Source organism: Anastrepha ludens, chromosome 4, assembly GCF_028408465.1.
Source record: "Anastrepha ludens isolate Willacy chromosome 4, idAnaLude1.1, whole genome shotgun sequence".
Lineage (NCBI taxonomy): Eukaryota > Metazoa > Arthropoda > Insecta > Diptera > Tephritidae > Anastrepha > Anastrepha ludens.
Genome location: NC_071500.1, coordinates 129,408,789 through 129,428,930, shown reverse-complemented (window position 1 = coordinate 129,428,930; position 20,142 = coordinate 129,408,789). Strand labels below are relative to the sequence as shown.

The 20,142-nt window shown below is 40.1% G+C and overlaps 1 protein-coding gene across 2 annotated transcripts in view; it reads right to left on the bottom strand.

Annotated features, from left to right (window-relative positions):
• Positions 1-13,831: 13,831 nt before the first annotated feature.
• The window catches only part of LOC128861190 (uncharacterized), an 86,732-nt gene continuing 80,421 nt past the window's right edge, over positions 13,832-20,142 (bottom strand). For both annotated transcript variants that reach the window (XM_054099142.1, XM_054099144.1), the window contains one exon: positions 13,832-14,033. In XM_054099142.1, the coding sequence (XP_053955117.1) occupies positions 13,891-14,033 (143 nt within the window). In that variant the 3' untranslated portion in view covers positions 13,832-13,890. The remainder of the gene's footprint in view (positions 14,034-20,142) is intronic.

Sequence of the window (20,142 nt, the reverse complement as noted above, 5' to 3'; positions counted from 1 at the left end):
AAGACCTGTTTAGGCCTTAAGACTCATAGGGAGTGGTCCACAAGGTATGTGGCCACGTGTTGCTCCCGCTTTCAGGCGGCCCCTGAATCAACGGCGCTACCGTCCTCAGTGCCGGCATTTCAAACTGCCGCCATCAATAATACCTCAACGGTAAGGAGCCTTCATGCGCACCACAACTCCCCCACTGACCCACAACCCTCCTGCTCCTATCCCAGTGCGGGGACAAACCAGCAACTCTTGGACTTACCGTGAGGCATGTCAACTATTGCATTTACTTCAGAACGATTCGCACTGGGATGATACGCTCAAGGATTCCGTAATGTCTTCATCGCCGCATCAAATTCGTACATAGTTTGCGATTATCATATCGACATGTTTTCCCTCGAATCCAAAAGATTTTTGGGTTAAGTATAGAGATGACATATCTGATTAAGTTTTTGCATCGTATGCGCCGTCAAACTTTGAATCCTACACTACAAATGACTGCAGAAATTTACAATCCGACATTGATCATGATAGAAGATATGTGTTTATTGATGGTAAATAAAGGGTTGTCGTGTTTGGAAATGACAGCACCAAATGTTCCACAATTAAATCAACAACGAAAAATTGATAAAAGCTGTGAACAGTGGATCTGGTGGAATTTATTTCCTCGATGCTCGCAGAGGAATTGGGAAAAACGTTTTTAATTTCATTGCGTTTGGCGAGGATCAGATCGCGAAATGATATTGCTCTAGCGTTGACTTCATCTGCAATAGCTGCGACTCTGCTAGAAGGCGGGGCGAACTGCATATTCTGCCTTGATATTACCATTGAACATGCAAATCACCGAAACACCAATTTGCAACATCGCCAAAAATAGCGCAATGGCCAAGATCCTACAGGTATGCAAATTGATTGTTTGGGATGAATGCACAATGGCCCGTAAGAGGTCACTGAAGGCACTGGACAGAACGTTGAAAGATCTTCCTGACAACAAAAATACCTAGCGCAAAAGTTCAATAATGATAGTTGGCTGGGTGAACGAGCAATATTGGCAGCGAAAAATAAAGCTGGCGGGCATCGCAATGCGACCATTCAGAATTTTCTTCCAGGACAGTATACGAAGGCCTTTACAACCTCAAAATTATAACTGGCAACAGTGACGTGGGTGCCGATACGCGAGTGCGCCGACTGTGTGTTTGAAGACAGAAGGTACTTCGTTTTGTCCTCGTTCACCACCAGACCCTTTCGCTTTGCCTCTTTATCCAGTTTGGAGAAGGCAGAACTAACAGCGTGGTTGTTAAGACCGATGATGTTGATATCATCGGCTTACGCCAACAATTGTACGCTCTTATAAAAAATTGTGCCTGAGCGATTAAGTTCTGCGGCTCTTATGATCCTCTCCAACATGGTTCCATATGTAAAGTCCACGCAAGTGGAGAAAGTTACTGATCACCATTCACTTGGGAGTGGCCAGGACGATTCTTCTGCATATGGTTCTAGCAGCTCACAACTCCCGGGACTAGCCCAAGTATCCTCTGGGTAGCTCCCGAACACCCGTTCGGGAGTGAGCTAAAGTGAGAAGGCGAAACATTCCAGGATAGCTGGTTGTGCGCTGGGTTTGGAACCCGCCACGGAAGAGAAGGACGATGCGACCAAAGATTCCTTCTATGAACGCTTGGAACGTTCCTATGAGCGCTGCCCCCGCCATGGCATAAAAATCGTGCTTGGCGACTTCAACGCCAGGGTGGGCAAGGAGGGAATTTTTGGTCCCACGGTCGGAAAATTCAGCCTGCACAACGAAACATACGGTAACGGACAGAGGCTGATCGACTTCGCCGGGGCCCGAATCATGGTAGTCTGCAGCACCAGATTCCAGCATAAGAAGATTCACCAAGCAACCTGGCTGTTCGAAAAACACGAAACCACATCGATCATGTTGTGATAGATGGAAGCACGCTTCTGGGGTATTAGATGTACGTACGATCTGAGAACCAAACATCGATTCGGATCATTACCTTGTTGCTGCCAAACTGCGCACATGCCTCTGTGCAGCGAAAAGCGTACATCTAACTACACAAAGAATGTTAGACATCGAAAAGCTGCAATCACAACAAATAGCCAGAAGACTCGCCACTCGACTCTCACTCCTGCTCTCAGAGACTACTGCCCAAGAAACCGGCACGCACGAGTAATGGAGCAACATTTCTCGTTCTCTACGTACCGCCGCCGAAGAAGAAATCGGATTCCGGCGAGCCCGAAAAAACAATTGGTACGACGAGGAATGTAATGCTGCTACCGAAAGAAAAGATCCCGCCTATAGAGCCACACTGCGATTGGGCGCAACGCGAACCATCTGGGATCGTTACAGAGAGCTAAGAAAGAAAGAGACGTATTATCCGACAGAAGAAACGAGAGACCGAAATACGTGAGTGCGAGGAGCTTGAGATGCTGGCCAACAGGAACAACGCCCGAAAATTCTACCAGAAAGTTCGGCGGCTTACAGTAGGTTTCAAGATCGGGGCGTTTTCCTGTAAGAACAAAGACAGCGATCTGGTGACTGATATCCAGAGCATTCTTAAATTATGGAGGGAACACTTCTCGAACCTATTAAATAGTGACAGCTGCGCATGTCACAGAGAATGTGAAGATCCCGATACCCCAATCGTTGACGACGGAATTGTCGTTCCGCTACCCGATCATGACGAGGTGAGAATAGCAATAACTCGTCTATAGAACAACAAAGCCACGGGCGCCCACGGACTGCCGGCTGAACTATTCAAACATGGCGGTGAGGAGCTGGTAAGGTGCATGCATCAGCTTTTATGCAAAATATGGTCGGATGAAAGTATACCTGCCGATTGGAATTTAAGTGTGCTCTGCCCAATCCATAAGAAGGGCGATCCTACAATCTGTGCCAATTACCGTGGGATTATTCTTCTAAATATCGCCTATAAGGTTCTAGCGAGCGTATTCTGCGAAACGCTGAAGCCCACCGTCAACCAACTGATTGGACCTTATCAGTGTGGCTTCAGACCTGGAAAGTCTACCATCGACCAAATATTCACAATGCGCCAAATCTTGGAAAATACACATGAAAGGAGAATCGACATACACCATCTTTTCGTCGACTTCAAAGCTGCATTCGACAGTGCGAAAAGGAGTTACCTGTATGCCGCGATGTCTGAATTTGGTATCCCCGCAAAACTAATACGGCTATGCAAGATGACGTTGCTCAACACCAGCAGCGCCGTCAGAAGTATGAAGGACCTCTCCGAGCCGTTTGATACCAAGCGAGGTTTCAGATAGGATGACTAGCTGTCGTGTGACTTCTTCAAGGACAGTTGGTTTCCTTCAAATCAGTCGACACCGTTGTGAACCAGGATGACGTAGTCAACTATCCCACGGAATTTTTAAATTCATTGCAATTGATCCCGCGGATACCGATGATTCTAACGGACTTACCATTCGATTTTAAACGCTTACAATTTGCAGTACATCTGGCTTTTGCGATGACCATAAATTAATCGTAAAGACATTCGTTAGAAGTTTGCGGAATCAACTTGGAGTTTCCCTTTTTCGCGCATGGACAATTATACTTCGCGTGTCAGAAAACCGTCTTCTTTGTTTATTTACGCACCACAAAACAAAACAAAAAAGATAGCTTGCGAGAAAGCTTTAAATTGATTAAAAAACTGTATCATAGCAGTGTGTATCTCTCAGTATCAAATTTATACCTTATAAATAGCCAGTATCTCCGGAAAATTTTTTTTATAATTAAGCAACATGATGTGTCGAAAATAATAATAAAACTTCATGCTTAATTCAAAATATGCTTTATTTATTAAATACGGACTCATTTTGTTTGTTTTAAAATTATTTTATACAAAATTGTAGGTATTTTATTTATCGATTGAGGCAGTACGAAGTCTGCCGGGTCAGCTAGTGTGTATATAACGGGAATGTTTTGGAAAATAAAATGAGAGAAAAATTGTAATTTCGAAACTGAAGCAGCAGACTTCATTATTGGATTGGATACAGGACTCTTCCCGGAACATTAAGGATACAGGACCTTTCCCGCAACAGATTTGTAGCCGCATACATGATTCTCAACGCAACATTATTGGTTCTTCGAGCCGCATATTAGTTGTTGTTGTTGTTCTTGTAGCAGTACCTTTGCCCTGTCAGTGTAGGGTGATCGCCGGTCGTCTTTGTGTAGCTCATCTAAGAGTAGGCCCAGGAAACTAGCTGTTTCGACGGGTTGGGTCCAGAGGGTGAGGGTGTTAGATGAGTGGGTTTAATGGGGCATGTAAAAAGGTGGTTAGTGTCGTGTGGGGTGCCTTCACATGCCGGACATATGTTCAGTATGTCGGGGTCGATTCTGGATAAATAGGAGTTTAACCTGCTACAATATCCAGAACGTAATTGGGCCAAGGTTACGCGGAACTCTCGGGGAAGTTGGAGCTCTTCGTCTGCGATTGGTGGTCGTTGGACTCCGATAACGGCATTCGGGGTGGGGAGCTTAAGAAGGTGGTGAGAGTCTCCCGTTGAATGTCGTTTATGGCCTGTCTGTACACTGTCCGATCCAGTAAGTGTCTGTTTGTTTTGTCTAGGATCCCGTCCGCGTAGTTGAGGAAATGCCTCCTGATGTGCCTGGGAGATGGCTCAGGTTCGAGCAGGTGTCTGCAGGGTGAGGCCTGCGGTAACTCCTTAGCAGAAACTGTTTACTGAGCAATTTGTTATGCTCCTTAACAGGCAGCATAAGGGCCGTGAAGGTGCTGTATAGGTGACATCAGAAGACATCCTGTCACGGTCCTTAATGCAGTGTTTTGGCAGGTCTGAAGCTTTGTCCACTGCGAATCACTGGTTCCCAGCGACCAGACAGGCGCAGCATAGTTTAGAACTGGTCAGCCTATTGCTTTAAAAGTCGACAACAACATTTCCTTGTCTTTGTTCCAAGTGCTGCCGGCGAGCGACTTGAGAACCTTTTTGCGATTCTGTACTTTAGTTCCAATAGCGGTTTTATGCGCTGAGAAGGAGAGCAAGATGTGAAAGATAACTCCCAATATTTTAGGGTGGTTAACCGTCGGAATTTGTGTATCATCGACTTTCACCTTGAGTTGTAGCTTGACCTCCTTTGTCCAGGTGGTGAAAAGGGTCGCCGTGGATCTAGTGGGGGAGAGTTGTAAATTCCTCACAGTGAAGAAGCAAGAAAGGCTGGCGAGGTAGTCGTTTACCTTAGAGCACAGGTCATCAATGTCATTGCCCAACGCCATTATCGTGCAGTCGCCGGCGTAGAAGACACCACCCTGCGAAACTCCTTGCTTCATTTTCCTCTGTTTTGATATTTGGTCTCGGGGATATAGCACCGACGAATGACCACCACTCAGGTAGTTCGCGGTCCACCTCTTCAGCCCTGGCGGGAGTGTCGACTGTAAAATGTCATCTAGTAGCGTAGCGTGGCTGTGTCGAAAGCCTTTTTTAGATCCAACGCTACTAGGACAGTCCTCTCGCAGGGGCGGTTTTGGTTGAGGCATGGGTGTTAATGACGGTGAGTGCCGTGGTGAAGCTACGCACTCTTCGGAAACCATGCTGGTGTGAGACTGGGGTCAGATGTTTCGTAAAGAGTGGGAGTAGAAGGGTCTCAAGAGTTTTCACTACGGGGCAAAGGAGAGTTATCGAGCGAGGGCGGGTTCCCTAGGCTTCAGTAGTGGGACCACTCTCCCCAATTTCCACTTATCAGGAATGATGAGAGTGACCATAGACAGGTTGAAGAACTTGGTGAGATATTCTACTCCCAATGAACCCAGCTTGTTCAACATCAGCCTGTTTAGTCCGACAGGGCCAATGGCTTTGGATGGTTTCATGAGTTTTATGGCCCCCTGAACCTCGTCGCTGGAGAAAGCAAGTGGCGCACTGTTGTACGTCAGTTTGTGCAGCCGTCTGGTGGCACTACGTTTGGATCTGTCGGCCAGAGGATGCAGAATAAATTGCCGGCTAAAGTAGCTCGCGCATCTCTTCGGATCCGACGCAGCACGACCGTTGAAGGTGATATCCACTTTTTCATTGTGCTTCGTCGGGTTCGACAGGGACCTTACGGTGGACCAGAGCTTGCTCACACCAGAGGTGAAGTTGCAGGACTTCAAATGCTCTTCCCATTTGTTCCGGTTGTGTAGGGTTACCAGTTGCCGTATCTCGGAATTGAAATCTTTATCCGAGGATCCTCGGGATCGGCCTGGCGTAGGCGATCACGCTCCTTCCAGCGGGTATGAAGCGAACAGCGGCAGCTGTGATTACCTTACGGAATGCGCGTTCGCTTGCGCGCACATCGGTGGGAATGGTGGGAGAGCGGCGAAGATGTCTTCAGTAAATTCCGCAAATCTGGTCCAATCAGCTTTGTTGAAGTTTATGTATGACCGGTGATCCGCTGAAACAAAGTCGGCAGGTTTCTCGATCGAGATGATAATGGGCAAGTGGGCTGATGCAAGCAATAGCATAGGTCGCCAGGTTGTGCTATTTATCAGACTTGCGCTAGCAATTGTGATGTCGGGCGATATGCTGCAATTGCCCACTACCCTGGTGGGGGCGTCGTCGTTTACAGTGCTGAATGTCGAGTCGTCTATCTGCTCTGCCAATTGCTATCCCCTACGATCATTTGGCAGGTTTGAATACCAAAGATCGTGATGCGCATTAAAGTCACCTACTACCAATCGGTTTTCACCCCTGATGAATACACCAATATCGTATGTAAATATTATATATAATATTTCGAGCTCGGCATGGCCTGACCGGACAGCTATACCTTGACATTCTAAGATGCTGTCCCTGCGGTCATTGCCTTCTGCAGAATTTTCTTATGCCTATGAGTATTTTGTGCTAATTTATTTTTGTTCAAATTATACGTTCACAAACATAGCGTGTCGGTCAAAATAATAACAGCGCGACATATTGCAAAGTTTTAATTTTTTATAAAAATATAATTTGTATTACAACGAAAATGATATAACTCAAAGTGTCGAGTTTGTGTTGTTGCGAAATTCAATTAAAGGTAGTCATTTCTGTGTCTTCAAATGAGTAAGTTGATGGCTTCATCATGTTTATTTCATTGCCGCGGAACTTAGGCTTAAGTGGTGGTTAAGTCCTCTTCGGGAATCTAACCTACTACGAATTAAGAGGGAAGCTCCGTATGGAGATTGGTTGGCCACCATCCACGGAACAGCGCATGTGGGGATCATTCAATCATCTACACAGAGAGTACCGCACTAATCAACTCTCAAACCAAGGTGTGCTTGGAATCGCGGATGGAGTAGGAAATTATAATATAACATGTGCTTCGCTAACGGAGAGTAACTGTGGCCATTTTTTCCATTTGTAATCGAAAGGGTGTACGCGCCAATTATACATTTATATATATATAATCGTAGGCAGAGCAAACGTAAGAACCAGATGATGAGACTCGGATATAGGTCTCAAGTGGTTTAAGTGTAAGGCCGGGTGAAACTGAACTGGTGCTATTCACGAAGAAAACCAAAAAACAAAGAAAGCTAATATAGCACTTTAAATGTGCCTTTCGACTGCGTAAGCAGAGCAACTTTACTGCGTCTGCTGTTATAATTAAATTATCATCTTCTGCTGATCGCTCAAGATTATTCAAATCAGTGGCTAATTATTGCAAAGCCATAAAGCGGCCACTATTACTCTGCGATACTGGACTCAAATCAGAAGGCAAATTACACATACACGAATGTCTCATAAAAAGCAATCGCGAACTAATGCGTGTTGCAATGCAGTTCAGGCGAGAACAAAAAATTACAGCTGCCTTTGCTATTCGCGGTTATATGTATGTACGCGTTCGCCCTAAATGCAAAGCAGATATAGCTCCTGGCGACGCTCAAGTATGCATGTCCTGCAGCTATATGTGTGCGTGTCGGGTGGCACACGAACTTGCTTCGTGTCACACATACTTGTTGTCGGCTTTTGCATGATGAAAATCAAAAATTTTAGATATTAGCGTCATGCACCCGACACTCACCCATATAAGCTGCAGGACATGCATGTTTGAGCGTGGGTTCAAGAGCTATTAGGGTGTCTTATATTGAGTGCATTGAAAATGCAGTTGCTGGAGCCTCCTAATGTTCTTTTATAGCTGCTCAGAATGTCTAATATGTATTTATGTATATTTAATGTTATGTAAATTATGTAAATTTTATGTATATTTATGCTCTACATACTCTCTGTTATTTTATTCTCTTCCTTTATTTTATTGCTTTTCTCTTACCTTCTCACATCTCGTGTTACTTCTTAATTTTCTCTGTTCTTTTAACTATTGTATTTTTTATGTTTATTGCTCTACTATCCTGGTTTATGCCAATCATTTTTGCAAACATACATGTACTCTTGCGTGCGTGTGCTTTGTAGTTTCTGTTTTTGTTCAGTATTACTGAAATTTCTAGGTCTGCTCGGTAAACTGGGTTCCAGTGTTAATGAAAATAAAAAAAATCTCATAGACATTATCTCCAAACAAAATGATGGATTTAATATAGTGTATTTTACTGCACGTAGCCTAAGTCTAGAAAAACTTGATTTTACTAGGTGCACTTTCGAAGATTCTGCTAGTCGATGTAATTTGTGTTTCTGAGACCTGGTTTCATAGTGACCTCCCTGATTTCAACCTCTCTTTAAATGGGTACATAACGATCGTTATCTTAATAAAAAAGGGGGGAGTTGCAGTGTACTGTAAAAAAAGTTTGAAATTTAAACTGGTAGCAAAGTCAAATAACTACGAAAATGATCTGTACTTATTTACTGAAGTATCTGATGGCTTGAATAAAATTTTAATTGCATGTATTTACTATTCGACCAGTTGGCAACAGCAGACTTTGTGTCGTTAACGGAATTATACCAACGAGATATGCAAATAACTCCCAACCCAGTCTTCTTGATTATTTTATAACCTGTTACTTGTCACAAGCTGATTTTATTTTTTGAATTTTAATTTTTTGTACTTTAGATGTTGTGATGAAACGTCCAGATTTAGGTGCCACCTACGAGTGTCGTGATTTTAAATCGTTGAATGTTAATTCTCTGTATTCAGACATGGGTCATGGGTTCTTTAAATTAGAATGAATGTTGGTTTCTTAGTATATATATATATATATATATAATTGGCGCGTACACCCGTTTTGGGTGTTTGACCGAGCTCCTCCTCTCAGTTTTAAGCCGACTCCGATCGGCAGATATTTTTTATGAGGAGCTTTTTCATGGCAGAAATACACTCGGAGGTTTACCATTGCCTGTCGAGGGGCGACCGCTATTAGAAAAATGCTTTTCCTAATTTTGGTGTTTCACCGAGATTCGAACCAACTTTCTCTCTGTGAATTCCGAATGGTAATCACGCACCAACCCATTCGGCTACGGTGGTTTCCTAGTACTGTTGATAATAAACTTGACTTCCTCAACCGTAACCTATACTCGTTATTTAACATGCAAATGTAAATGTTTTAAATAGTCTACGTTCTTGGTACAACTCGAAAGTTCGAGCTGCCATTAGAAAACGCAACAAATTTTATGCCAAGTGGAGAAAAAACTTGACGAACAAGGAAATCCGTCATGACTTCCATCTAAATCATTCCATCATAAGAAATAAAGCTTTGTAAATTCTCCACTCATCAATCTCGGATTGCGTCAATTACTCTATTATGTTCTGACTTAATCAGCATGTATTTCATGTCATACTACCATAGTCATGAACATTCCGATGAAAACTTATTAGCGAGTTGTTGTCTCCATACGAACCCATTTTGAAAATGAAATCTTTTTTCTGCAAATTTTACACTTTACTTTTAATCAAAATTTCTACAGCTAGCAACCCATTGTCTTGCTAAAGGAGCAGATTTGTCAAGAGAGAAGGAGCTGCTTACTGAGCAAACCTTTTATCATTGAATTATGGATCTTAATGAACTTAATGATTACTTTATTAATGTTGGTAAGAAAAAAAATTTTACTCCTATTTTAAAAGATTACTCATCTTGTACTACTCTAAAAGAAGAGTTCCAATTTATGACAGTTAGTGAGGTCGATGTCCTGAAAGGCTCTATCCCATATAAAGTCTAATGCTGTAGGCGTTGATGGCATCTCGCAAAAAATTCGTCCGTATAGTCATCCAATATATAATAAGACTCCTTACCAATTGAATAAACCATTGACTGACTAGTTCATGTTTCCCAGCAGTATGGAAAAAGGCTATAGTTTTCCCAGTCGCAAAAAAGGAAAATGATATTTATGCTGGTGACTATAGACCTATCAGCATACTGCCCACAATTTCCAAAGTTTGCGAAAACTTGATGGCCACGCAAATTTCATCATTTGTACAGGACAATCGTCTACTCTCTCCACTACAATCTGGCTTCAAACAAAGTCACAGTTGCTCGACAGCAATGGTTAAAATACTAGACGATATTAGAATTAGTTTTAACAACGGTGACTTGACTCTACTTTGTTTACTTGCTTTACAGTGCAGTGAAGCAGAACGCAGAAGGTTAAGACTAGAAAATTAAAATCTGAGCCTAGATATGTACACACTGGTGTACCGCACGGGTCTATCCTTGGTCCACTTCTATTTAGTCTTTTTGTCACAACCACAGGATGGCTGACCACCAGTCCTACTGAAGCGCTTAGCGACTTAAGACATCTACTTAGACTTACACATAAAAACAATCGTACAAGATCGTATGGTCACAGCAAGACCCTCCTATAGGCACCCTCAAAAAACTTTGTTCAAAAACAAATTTAACTTCACTTCCCGATCTTAACTTCAACAAAGATTTTACGATACGTTTTCCACAGAGAGCTGAATGGAGGAAAGGGAAGGTGATTGGTAGATTCGTCAATGAAATCTACACCGACGGTTCTAATATGAACTGTGGTGTGGGAGCTGGCCTCTACTCGGAGCCCTTCAAATTATCCAAATCAATTCGACTTCCTGTCTATACCAGCGTGTTCCAGGCAGAACTATCAGGTCAGTCCATAAGTTCGTGCGTTTTTTTAAGGTGGTTTTAAGATTAATAAAAAAGATGTTTAAAGTATTTATTAATCAAATTTTTAATTCCCTGCTCAAAAATTGTTTTGTCCTTGGAGCCAAAATGCGCTTCGATATCCCTTTTTATAGCTTCTTGTGAGGAGTAGTTCTTGTTACACATATGGCATTGAAGTCCACGGAAAAGGTGATAATCACTAGGTGCAATATCCGGAGAGTATGGTGGATACGGCATTAGCTCCCATCCGAGCTCGTTCAGCTTGCCTAATGTTTGCCTTGTGGCATGAGGTCTTGCGTTGTCGTGGTGAAACAAAATTTTGCGTCTATTCACTAAAGACGGTCGATTTTTTTTAAGTGCCTCATTCAGGTTTGATAGCTGATGGGAATAATAATCAGCAGTTATCGTCTGGTTTGGTTCCAAAAGTTCATAATAAACAATACCGGCCATATCCCACCAAATAGACAGGAGAGTCTTCTTGGGGTGAAGGCCATCTCTAGGGGTCGGTTTTGGTGTTTCATCTCTATCTAACCATTGGCGTTGGCGAGCAGGATTATTGTAAAGGACCCATTTTTCATCACCAGTAACGATACGGTTCAAAAAACTTTCATTTTCAAGCCGTTGCAGCAGCTGAGAACACACATTCACTCTCTGCTGAAGGTTGGTGACGGAAAGTCTATGCGGAACCCATTTTCCCAGCTTTGGAACCTTTCCCAACTGAACCAGGTGCCTGTGAACTGTTCCATGCGATGAATTTAACCCATGAGCTATCATATCGACTGTCAAATTTGGCTCAGCTTCCACGAGTTCGAGCAAGGCGTCGGAGTTAAAGACTTCAGGACGACCAGCGCGCGGGTCATCCTCCACGTCGCAGTTACCACTTCGGAATTTTGAAAACCACTTTTGCGTAGCCCTTACACTGACGGTATCCTCTCCGTAAACAGTGTTTATTTCTGCAGCAACGGTTGTTGCATTTTTACCACTTTTATGAAAAAAATACAAAATATGCCTCTTATACGCGTTCGAAGATTCCATTGATTCCATTTATTCCATTATTTTTTAACAACACGTGCTTCTATCCGCGATTAAAATCACTTGTTGAATGCACAATATATCAAAGAAAATTTAAATAGCTCCGTTATATTCCGCGAATAATTTTTTGTATGCAAAAATCGTACAAAAGTGAAATTATGGGTAAAATACGCACGAACTTATGGACTGACCTGATATTAGCAATCAGAAAGCATGCAAACCACATATCATCCACATCCATGTCTTCCAATTCGGGCCATAAAAAGTTCGTTATCATCTCACGATAGCGAACACTATTCACAGTAACTGCCTGATCAGCCTTATTTTGGAAAAAATACGGCCCAATGATGCCACTGGCCCATAAACCGTACCAAACAGTCACTCTTTGTGGGTGCATTGGTTTTTCGGCAATCACTCTTGGATTATCATTCGCCCAAATGCGGCAATTCTGCTTATTGACGAATCCACTGAGGTGAAAATGTGCCTCATCACTGAAGATGATTTTCTTAGAAAATTGGTCATTCATTGTTGCCATTTCCTGCCACCATTTCATAATAAGCCTGAATAACTTTGACGCGTTGCTCGATTGAGTATCTTTCCATCGTTCAAATTGAGTTAGTCTAAAATTGAAAAATGTCAAATGAAATGCAGAAAAAAACTTGACGTTTAGGTGTGGTCCACATTCAACATCGGCCTTTGAAATTTAATTTTTTGGGTGTTTCGCCAAGCTCCTCCTCCTAATTGTGACGTGCGCCTTGATGTCGTTCCACAACTGGAGGGATTTACAGTTTTATGCCGACTCCGAGCAGCAGAAATTTTTTATGGGGAGCTTTTTTCATGGCAGAAATACACTAGAAGGTTTGAAATTTCCTGCCGAGGGGCGACTGCTATTAGAAAAAACGTTTTCTTCATTTTGGTGTTTCCCGAACCAGCGTTCTCCGAATGGTACTTACGCACCAACGCATTCAGCTACGGCGGCCCCCGTAAAGGAGGTAAAACACTAAAATTTAAGCAAACCACTCAGGTTCATACCAACAAGGTTACTGGCATGGCCCATGACAAATTGAACGACGTCAGCAATTGATATTGTGGTAAGACTTAAGGAAAAACATCACCTGAACCGGTTAAACAAGAAGAACTAAAAGTTATCTCCGCGACAAATATCCGCTATTATTCGGGCTGTTGTAAAAAAATATAACGGCGTCGAAAATTGTAAGTAATTTAAACTTACCAGTGAGCAAACGTGCAACAAATTTTGCCTGGTAGTTATTGATTAGTTTCGAAAAAAAAATTAAGTCAATACCATGGAGCCACACAAAAGTGCCAGACTGGAATTAACAAAACAGTACATTCCGTGGGCTGTTGAGTAGAGAAATGTCTAGTTTTCGGGCGAAAGATATTCAATCTCAATGATCCTGATCGCTTTTATTACTACTGGTACGATTTGAAGGAACACGAAACCCAAACGAAACTCTGGAGGTGATTATTTTATAGTTTGTGTTAGTTTTAGTTACCTCATCAAGACTCCTATGTTCAATATATCCGGACGTATAAATTCAAAAGGTTGTACAAATTTGCTACAGGATGAAAAATTATGCGTTTTAGAGTTTTTATTCAAAAGTTTTTAGGGAAAATCCAGGTGTCTTTAATTGAATTTCGCGGAGTGTATCCTTTAAAGTAGCTCGGAATTCAAGTAGCTCTTTGCAGATATCTGATACAAACGCACTCGGTTATGCATACCTCCTATAGTATAAGTAATTTCTATGGACGTAGAATGCTTTACGTTCGACAATAAGTTATGAAGTTATTAATAGAGTTATACAATTTTTTTTTACAAAATTTTTTAATCAGTATTTGGTGTATCACCATGTTGTTTTGTATATCCTTGTGAAAGTGGAGCTTGGACTTTTGAGGGTCGACAGGACAGTAATTGAATTGCTTCCGTTAATCCATCATGACTGGCTGCACACGATTGCCAAGTTAATTCTGAAATTAAAAGTTAATAATAAATATTAATATTATATATTAGACTTGATTCGCACTTCTTTCGTCGCGGTGATAATTAAAACCAATTCATGTTTTTCAAAATTTTACTTGTAGTAAATTTTTAATGCATTCGCTCAACTCCTGTCCAATTGTATTTTATTACAATATCATTAGAGTACATAGCGATAACCGAAAAATAACTATAAAACTATGTCTTTTAAACCAAATAAGTTGAGTTTTGTATTGAAGTGTTAGAAAACTTCCATCTTCTACTTCTGGGTTGGTGTTTTGCCGAACTTTATGAAAAGTATTATGTCTAGGAAATCTCTATTAAAAACTAACAGCAAATAAACACTACGAGCGACTTGATTATTTCAGAAGTAGCTTTCTGAAATAAATCAATTTATTCATATAGAACACCTAACAACAAAACCATATTATAAATTTTAATTTATTCTATTATAAGTTCTGGCTGTTTTTTTTATGAAATAAAGTTGTACTTCTGAACTTCTGGAAAAATGGTTACAAGTGAATCATTGAAAGTATTGCCCATCGCTGGCTAATACTTTTCTCCATCTTTCTGGTAGACCTCGTATACCGTCGCGGTAAGACTGTTCATCTTTTGAGACTATCCACGGATCCAGCCATTTTTTGATGTCTTCATATGAATGGAACTGCTGGTCAGCTAGACCATGTGCCATCGACCGGAACAGGTGATAATCGGACGGTCATTTCGGTGTTTCCAGGTAGGTTTTAACGGATTTGGCAATGTGAGGCCGAGCGTTGTCATGCTGTAGAATCACTTTTTCATGCCTCTCCGCGTATTGCGGCTGCTTCTCGCGCATCGATTGAAGTCGATACCGATCCCTTGTGATGGTTTCGCTTGGTTTTAGCAGTTCATAACAAATAACACCAATTTGGTCCCACCAAATACATAGCATAACCTTTGCAGCGTGAATATTCGGCCGAGGCGACGACGTAGAAGCATGACCGGGCGTCCCCATGACTTTCTTTTCTTTGGATTGCTGTAATGAATCCATTTTTTATCACCCCTCACGATGTGATGAAGAAAACCCTTCCTTTTTTGCCGCTGGAGCAGTTGCCAAACGCGCAAAAACGACGTTCAACATCCCTTGGTTTTAACTCATAAACCCAAGTCCCCTGTTTCTAAATCATTCCCAAGGCATGCAATCGCTTGGAAATGGATTGGCGGGTAACTCCTAATACTGAAGTAAGCTCTTCTTGCGTTTGACACGGATCCTCATTGAGCAATGTTTCCAGTTCAGCGTCTTCGAAGGTTTTTGGCCTTCCTTCACGCGGATGGTCGTCAACATTAAAATCACCGTCTTTGAAGCGACGGAACCATTCTCGGTACGTTGTTTCACTTAAATCCATATCTCCATAAACTTTTTGTAGCTGTCTTCAGCCGACGTTTTTGACGTGATAACGTCTTATAATTCGATGTAGCCGTCTTCCCAAAAAAATGCGTCCTTATCTTGCTCGTGCGTCGTTACCTTGCTTTAACTGCATGTTATGTTATGTTATGTTGCGTTATGTTATGTTATGTTATGGTATTGTGTTTTGTTGTGTTTTGTTATATTTTGGTTTGTGTGCGTGTGTGCGTTTTATGTTTATATACATAACAATGATGTGTTTATATATAACTAGCGAAAACCCGCCCATTCCGCTGGTCGTCTTTAAAAAAATCTAGATTAATTAATTAAATTAAGCCAAAAAATACTGTGAGTATTTTATAAAAATTCTCCCGATGGCTTACCAACTCTTGAGCATTAAACATAAAGTTGGACATGAGAAAAACATGGGTATTCTAAATCAATACCACAAATTGATAAAGTTTGGCCTTGTGACTTATTAATAGTAATCGCGAATGCAAGGCGAACAGGAAATTGAAAACATTTGAATTCTAACGGCATATCCGATGGTATCACTGGTATTCGCGGTATTAAAACGTCTTCACCAGAGTATTTTCCATTCAAAATTGTTGCTTCAATGACGTTATTCATCAATCTCTTAACTGTTAATCGAGTGCCATTACATAGTCGTGGTTTTATCATTCGTCGATTTTTGTTTCTCAACATAATAATCGGTGCTCCTATTTTCAAGTTTAGCATGTGTGGCGGTAATCCAGGTAAATCAAAGGAATTCAAAAATTCAGTGGGATAATTTACAATATCATCTTGATTTGTAACAGTGTCAACGGATCGATTTGTTTGTTCTGGACTTGGTATGTTGGCCAAAATAGCCGCATTCATTTCATTCACATCTTTATTTTTGCCAGCCATGATGGCTCGTTCACTAAGCCAATCATGATTTTTGTAATTTTGAGGCAAATTTGGGAAAATAATTTGAATTAACTGTTCTTTCGTTTGACTTATTTGACAAAAGTTTGGTTGTGAAGTTATTAAGCCAGTTAAATTATCGACAGGAACTATATCCAATAATTGCTGTGAAAATTCAGCAGCTGATGGATCATTTTGCATTAGAACACGTACATTTGTAGTTAGTTTGAGTGTTCGAACATGTCTCCACAAATATGATGATTTCAAACATGCGCCAATTCATCTGCTACAGTTGCTCGAGGAATAACAGGCAGTGTTTGTCTAAAATCACCTGCCAGCAGCACTAAGGCACGACCAAACATTTCATTTTTACTACGTAAATCTCGTAATGTCCTATCAAGCGCATCTAGTGACTTTTTATGTGCCATCGTGCACTCATCCCATACAATTACGTGTGCGAAAAAGCGGAGAAGGAGAAGAGAACTGTTCTATTCCCCCCCGCTTTAACCCAGCTATGTGTTCAGGTGCAAATGACTTTTTTGCGTGAAGTCTGATATAAAATAAGTTCTATTTACTCTTCTTAAATTTTTATAAACTTTTCCAGGCGAAGTAAAAAAACTGAGATATTTGCTTTAACCGTATATTTGTGAGTACACAGGTAGTACGTAAATATATGAATGATATAGGTAATATCTCATATTAGCATAACCTTTGTGCAAAAAATTAAGGAAACGATCACCAATCACGCCAACAATGATACAATGAATTTTTCACTATAACTGACTTCAGATTAACGTTTATATAATAAGCGGATATGTAACATTTTAAAATTTCTTTTGACTTTTTTTTTAATTTTTAATAATAAGTGGTATTCCTCTTCCTCTTCCTGTAGCTATTCCTTTTCCTCTTCCATCTCCAGCTCCATCTCCTTTCTTTATCCCGGAAACGGGCAGTAAAAATTACTTCACTTGAAAGCTTTCATCAACAGCTTCCATCTGATACCCATATTGTACAAACACATCCAAGGGTACCTTGGTCCACCTTTTCGGCTATATCTCGAGACCCTTGTAACTCAGAGATCTAAAAAATACTCTGTATTAAAGCACTCATCAGTAGCTTTGATTTGATACCCACAATGTAAAAACACATCCTAGGGTTACCCGGGTCCTTGTTTTGGTCTTCGGCAGCGCCACCTGGTGGTGAGTGGAATCAATAAACATATTATACTAACCTTCACCGTGGAAAAATATATATATATACCAAATTTCATAATAATCGGTCCAGACACACACGACCAAAATGTATTCAATTCTAATGAATGCTATGTGCGGTACAAAAAATACGCGCGGCAAATAGCAAAAACACATTTACTTAACTGGCGCACCGCACACACACGCGTTATCGGATTTCAACCAAACTTCACAGAAACCTTTGCCAAAGCAACACCAACAATGTGTGAAACTTTCATTGTTTTCCTTACACGCGTTGCTGAGATTACCGGAGACAAATGCACACTTTTTTTCGGCTTAATTTTTATATATATAGATATATATATATTATAGTTGTTATGTTTATATATGTTATTATTATGTTTATGTACAAATAAATATAAGAATAATATTTATATAATGGGTTATTTGTATATATAAATATAAAAATATAAATAATGATATATATCGATGGTTTTCCAGAAAAACGACACAACTCAAAATTCGGAGTTTTGCCGTTAAAAGCAAAAATCAACTACAGAGTTTATATATTTTTATCTGGAAAAGCGTCATAAGCGAATCTTGAAGCAATTCTGAGAGATGGCGTTAGTGTCGTTTTGTCAGGTGATCGAATTGGCGCGTCACTTATCTAGAAAACTGACCCAACTCAATATTTTGAATTTTTGAATTATGTCACTTTTCTCGAAAACCATCGATATGTATATATACCGAATTAATAATTAGGACGACTAGTTGTTAATAATATCTGTTGTTTTAATGTTTTTACTATTAATTTATTATTATAAGGGGTTTTTCAATTGGCGCGGGTGGATTTTGGCGCCCTGTGGCAGCCATTTTGTTTTGGTGACATCTGTCAAATCTTTTGTTTATTATTCATTTGTTTATGCCAAATCATCATGGCAAGTTACACGATTGAACAGCACCTTCAAATGATAAAACTCTATTATCAAAATTAGTGTTCATTAACGCAAACGTTGCGCGCATTGCGCCCATTTTTCGGTAGACGTGGTGGCCCTTCCAATTTCTTATGGCCCATATTGAACCATATGGACCTAGACGGAATGTGGTTCCAGCAGGACGGCGCTACGTGCCACACAGCAAACGCCATTTTATTCCATTTCAACATCTACCCGCCCTTATTTAAAAACCCTTTATATGAAGGAAAAAATGTATGGTAATATTTACCACATACCTTATAAGATATGTTGTATACTATATATATGTATATTATAATATATGCATTCATACATATACTTGGTATTTTCATAGTCTAATATACATACCTACATATGTTGAGAAAAGGACGCTGATAGGAAAAATAGGAAATGAAAGGGAGTGTTTCGAGTGTAATGTGTAACGTTTGATGCACAATCGAAATTGAAGATATCTTTCATGAATTTGATAAATGTTTCATAATTTTTCACGTTTGTGTAAATGTAACTTGATCAATTCCATTGCGATTCCATTTACCTCCTTCTCTATATCCATACAAAATATCTATCAAGCAAATAAAATTAAAATTTTCTTTTGAAATATGCAACTAGTATTTTCTTCTGTCGTTGTCACGTTAAACTATCGTCAGTACACCGACTTTACAGACAACCTCTTTTTTCGAATGAAAGAGGAAAATCACCACTTTCTGGAAATTACGATTATTCGGCACAAAATCAGACATTTTCACAAAATCAAAAGTATATGACACCAAAACAAAATCACTAATGTGTCGAAGCAGTTTGTTTACCATATGCCTAAGCTTGGTTTATGACGTTTACTTTAGTTAGAATCGACTAGCACACACTGCTGGCGGCATCTATTGACAAACAGCGGGAACTTAGTTGCACACCAATAATATATTTAGATACGGAATAGTTAGTTGAAATGAAATTCTATGACTTTCATGATTTTAGGATTCAGGATTTAGGATATAAATGAATTTAAATGGTATATACGGTTGTGTCACGTAAGCGAATTGAAATGATTTGCCAAAAGAGCAACCATTTTTTGGCCACAATATGGTTTAATTTTTACATTTTATAAAAAGTATTTTTTTATATTTTATAAAAAGTATCTGAAATTCAAAATACTTTTACAAAAAAAGTATTTCAAAACAAAACACGTATGTTATATGTATGTATAGCATTTAATTAATTCACAAATTTGTTATCGAAAAACCAAACAAAAGTAAATTTATTTATTTAATTCGAAATAAAGTCTTAAGTAGACATATTTATTATATATAAGTTGAATTTTCAAATTTCGCGTGCTACGTACATTTGACTTTCGATTATTATTTTTTTATCTCGTCTCGAAGATATGTTCACGGTTTTAGCAATATAGCATGTTTAGGTTGTTTTTCAGAGGAATAAATAAGACAAGTGTTTTGCGTGTGGCGATTTTCTGCTATAGAAAAAAATGGAACAAAGAAGTTGCATCAAGTTTTATGTAAAAATTGGAATTAAGTGCTCAAAAACACGGTGAGAGTACTCTGAGTGAAAAAAATGTTTACAGGTGGTACAGGCTTTTCACAGAACGTCGAGAAGATGTGAATGATACCGCTCACTTTTGACGTCCGAACACATC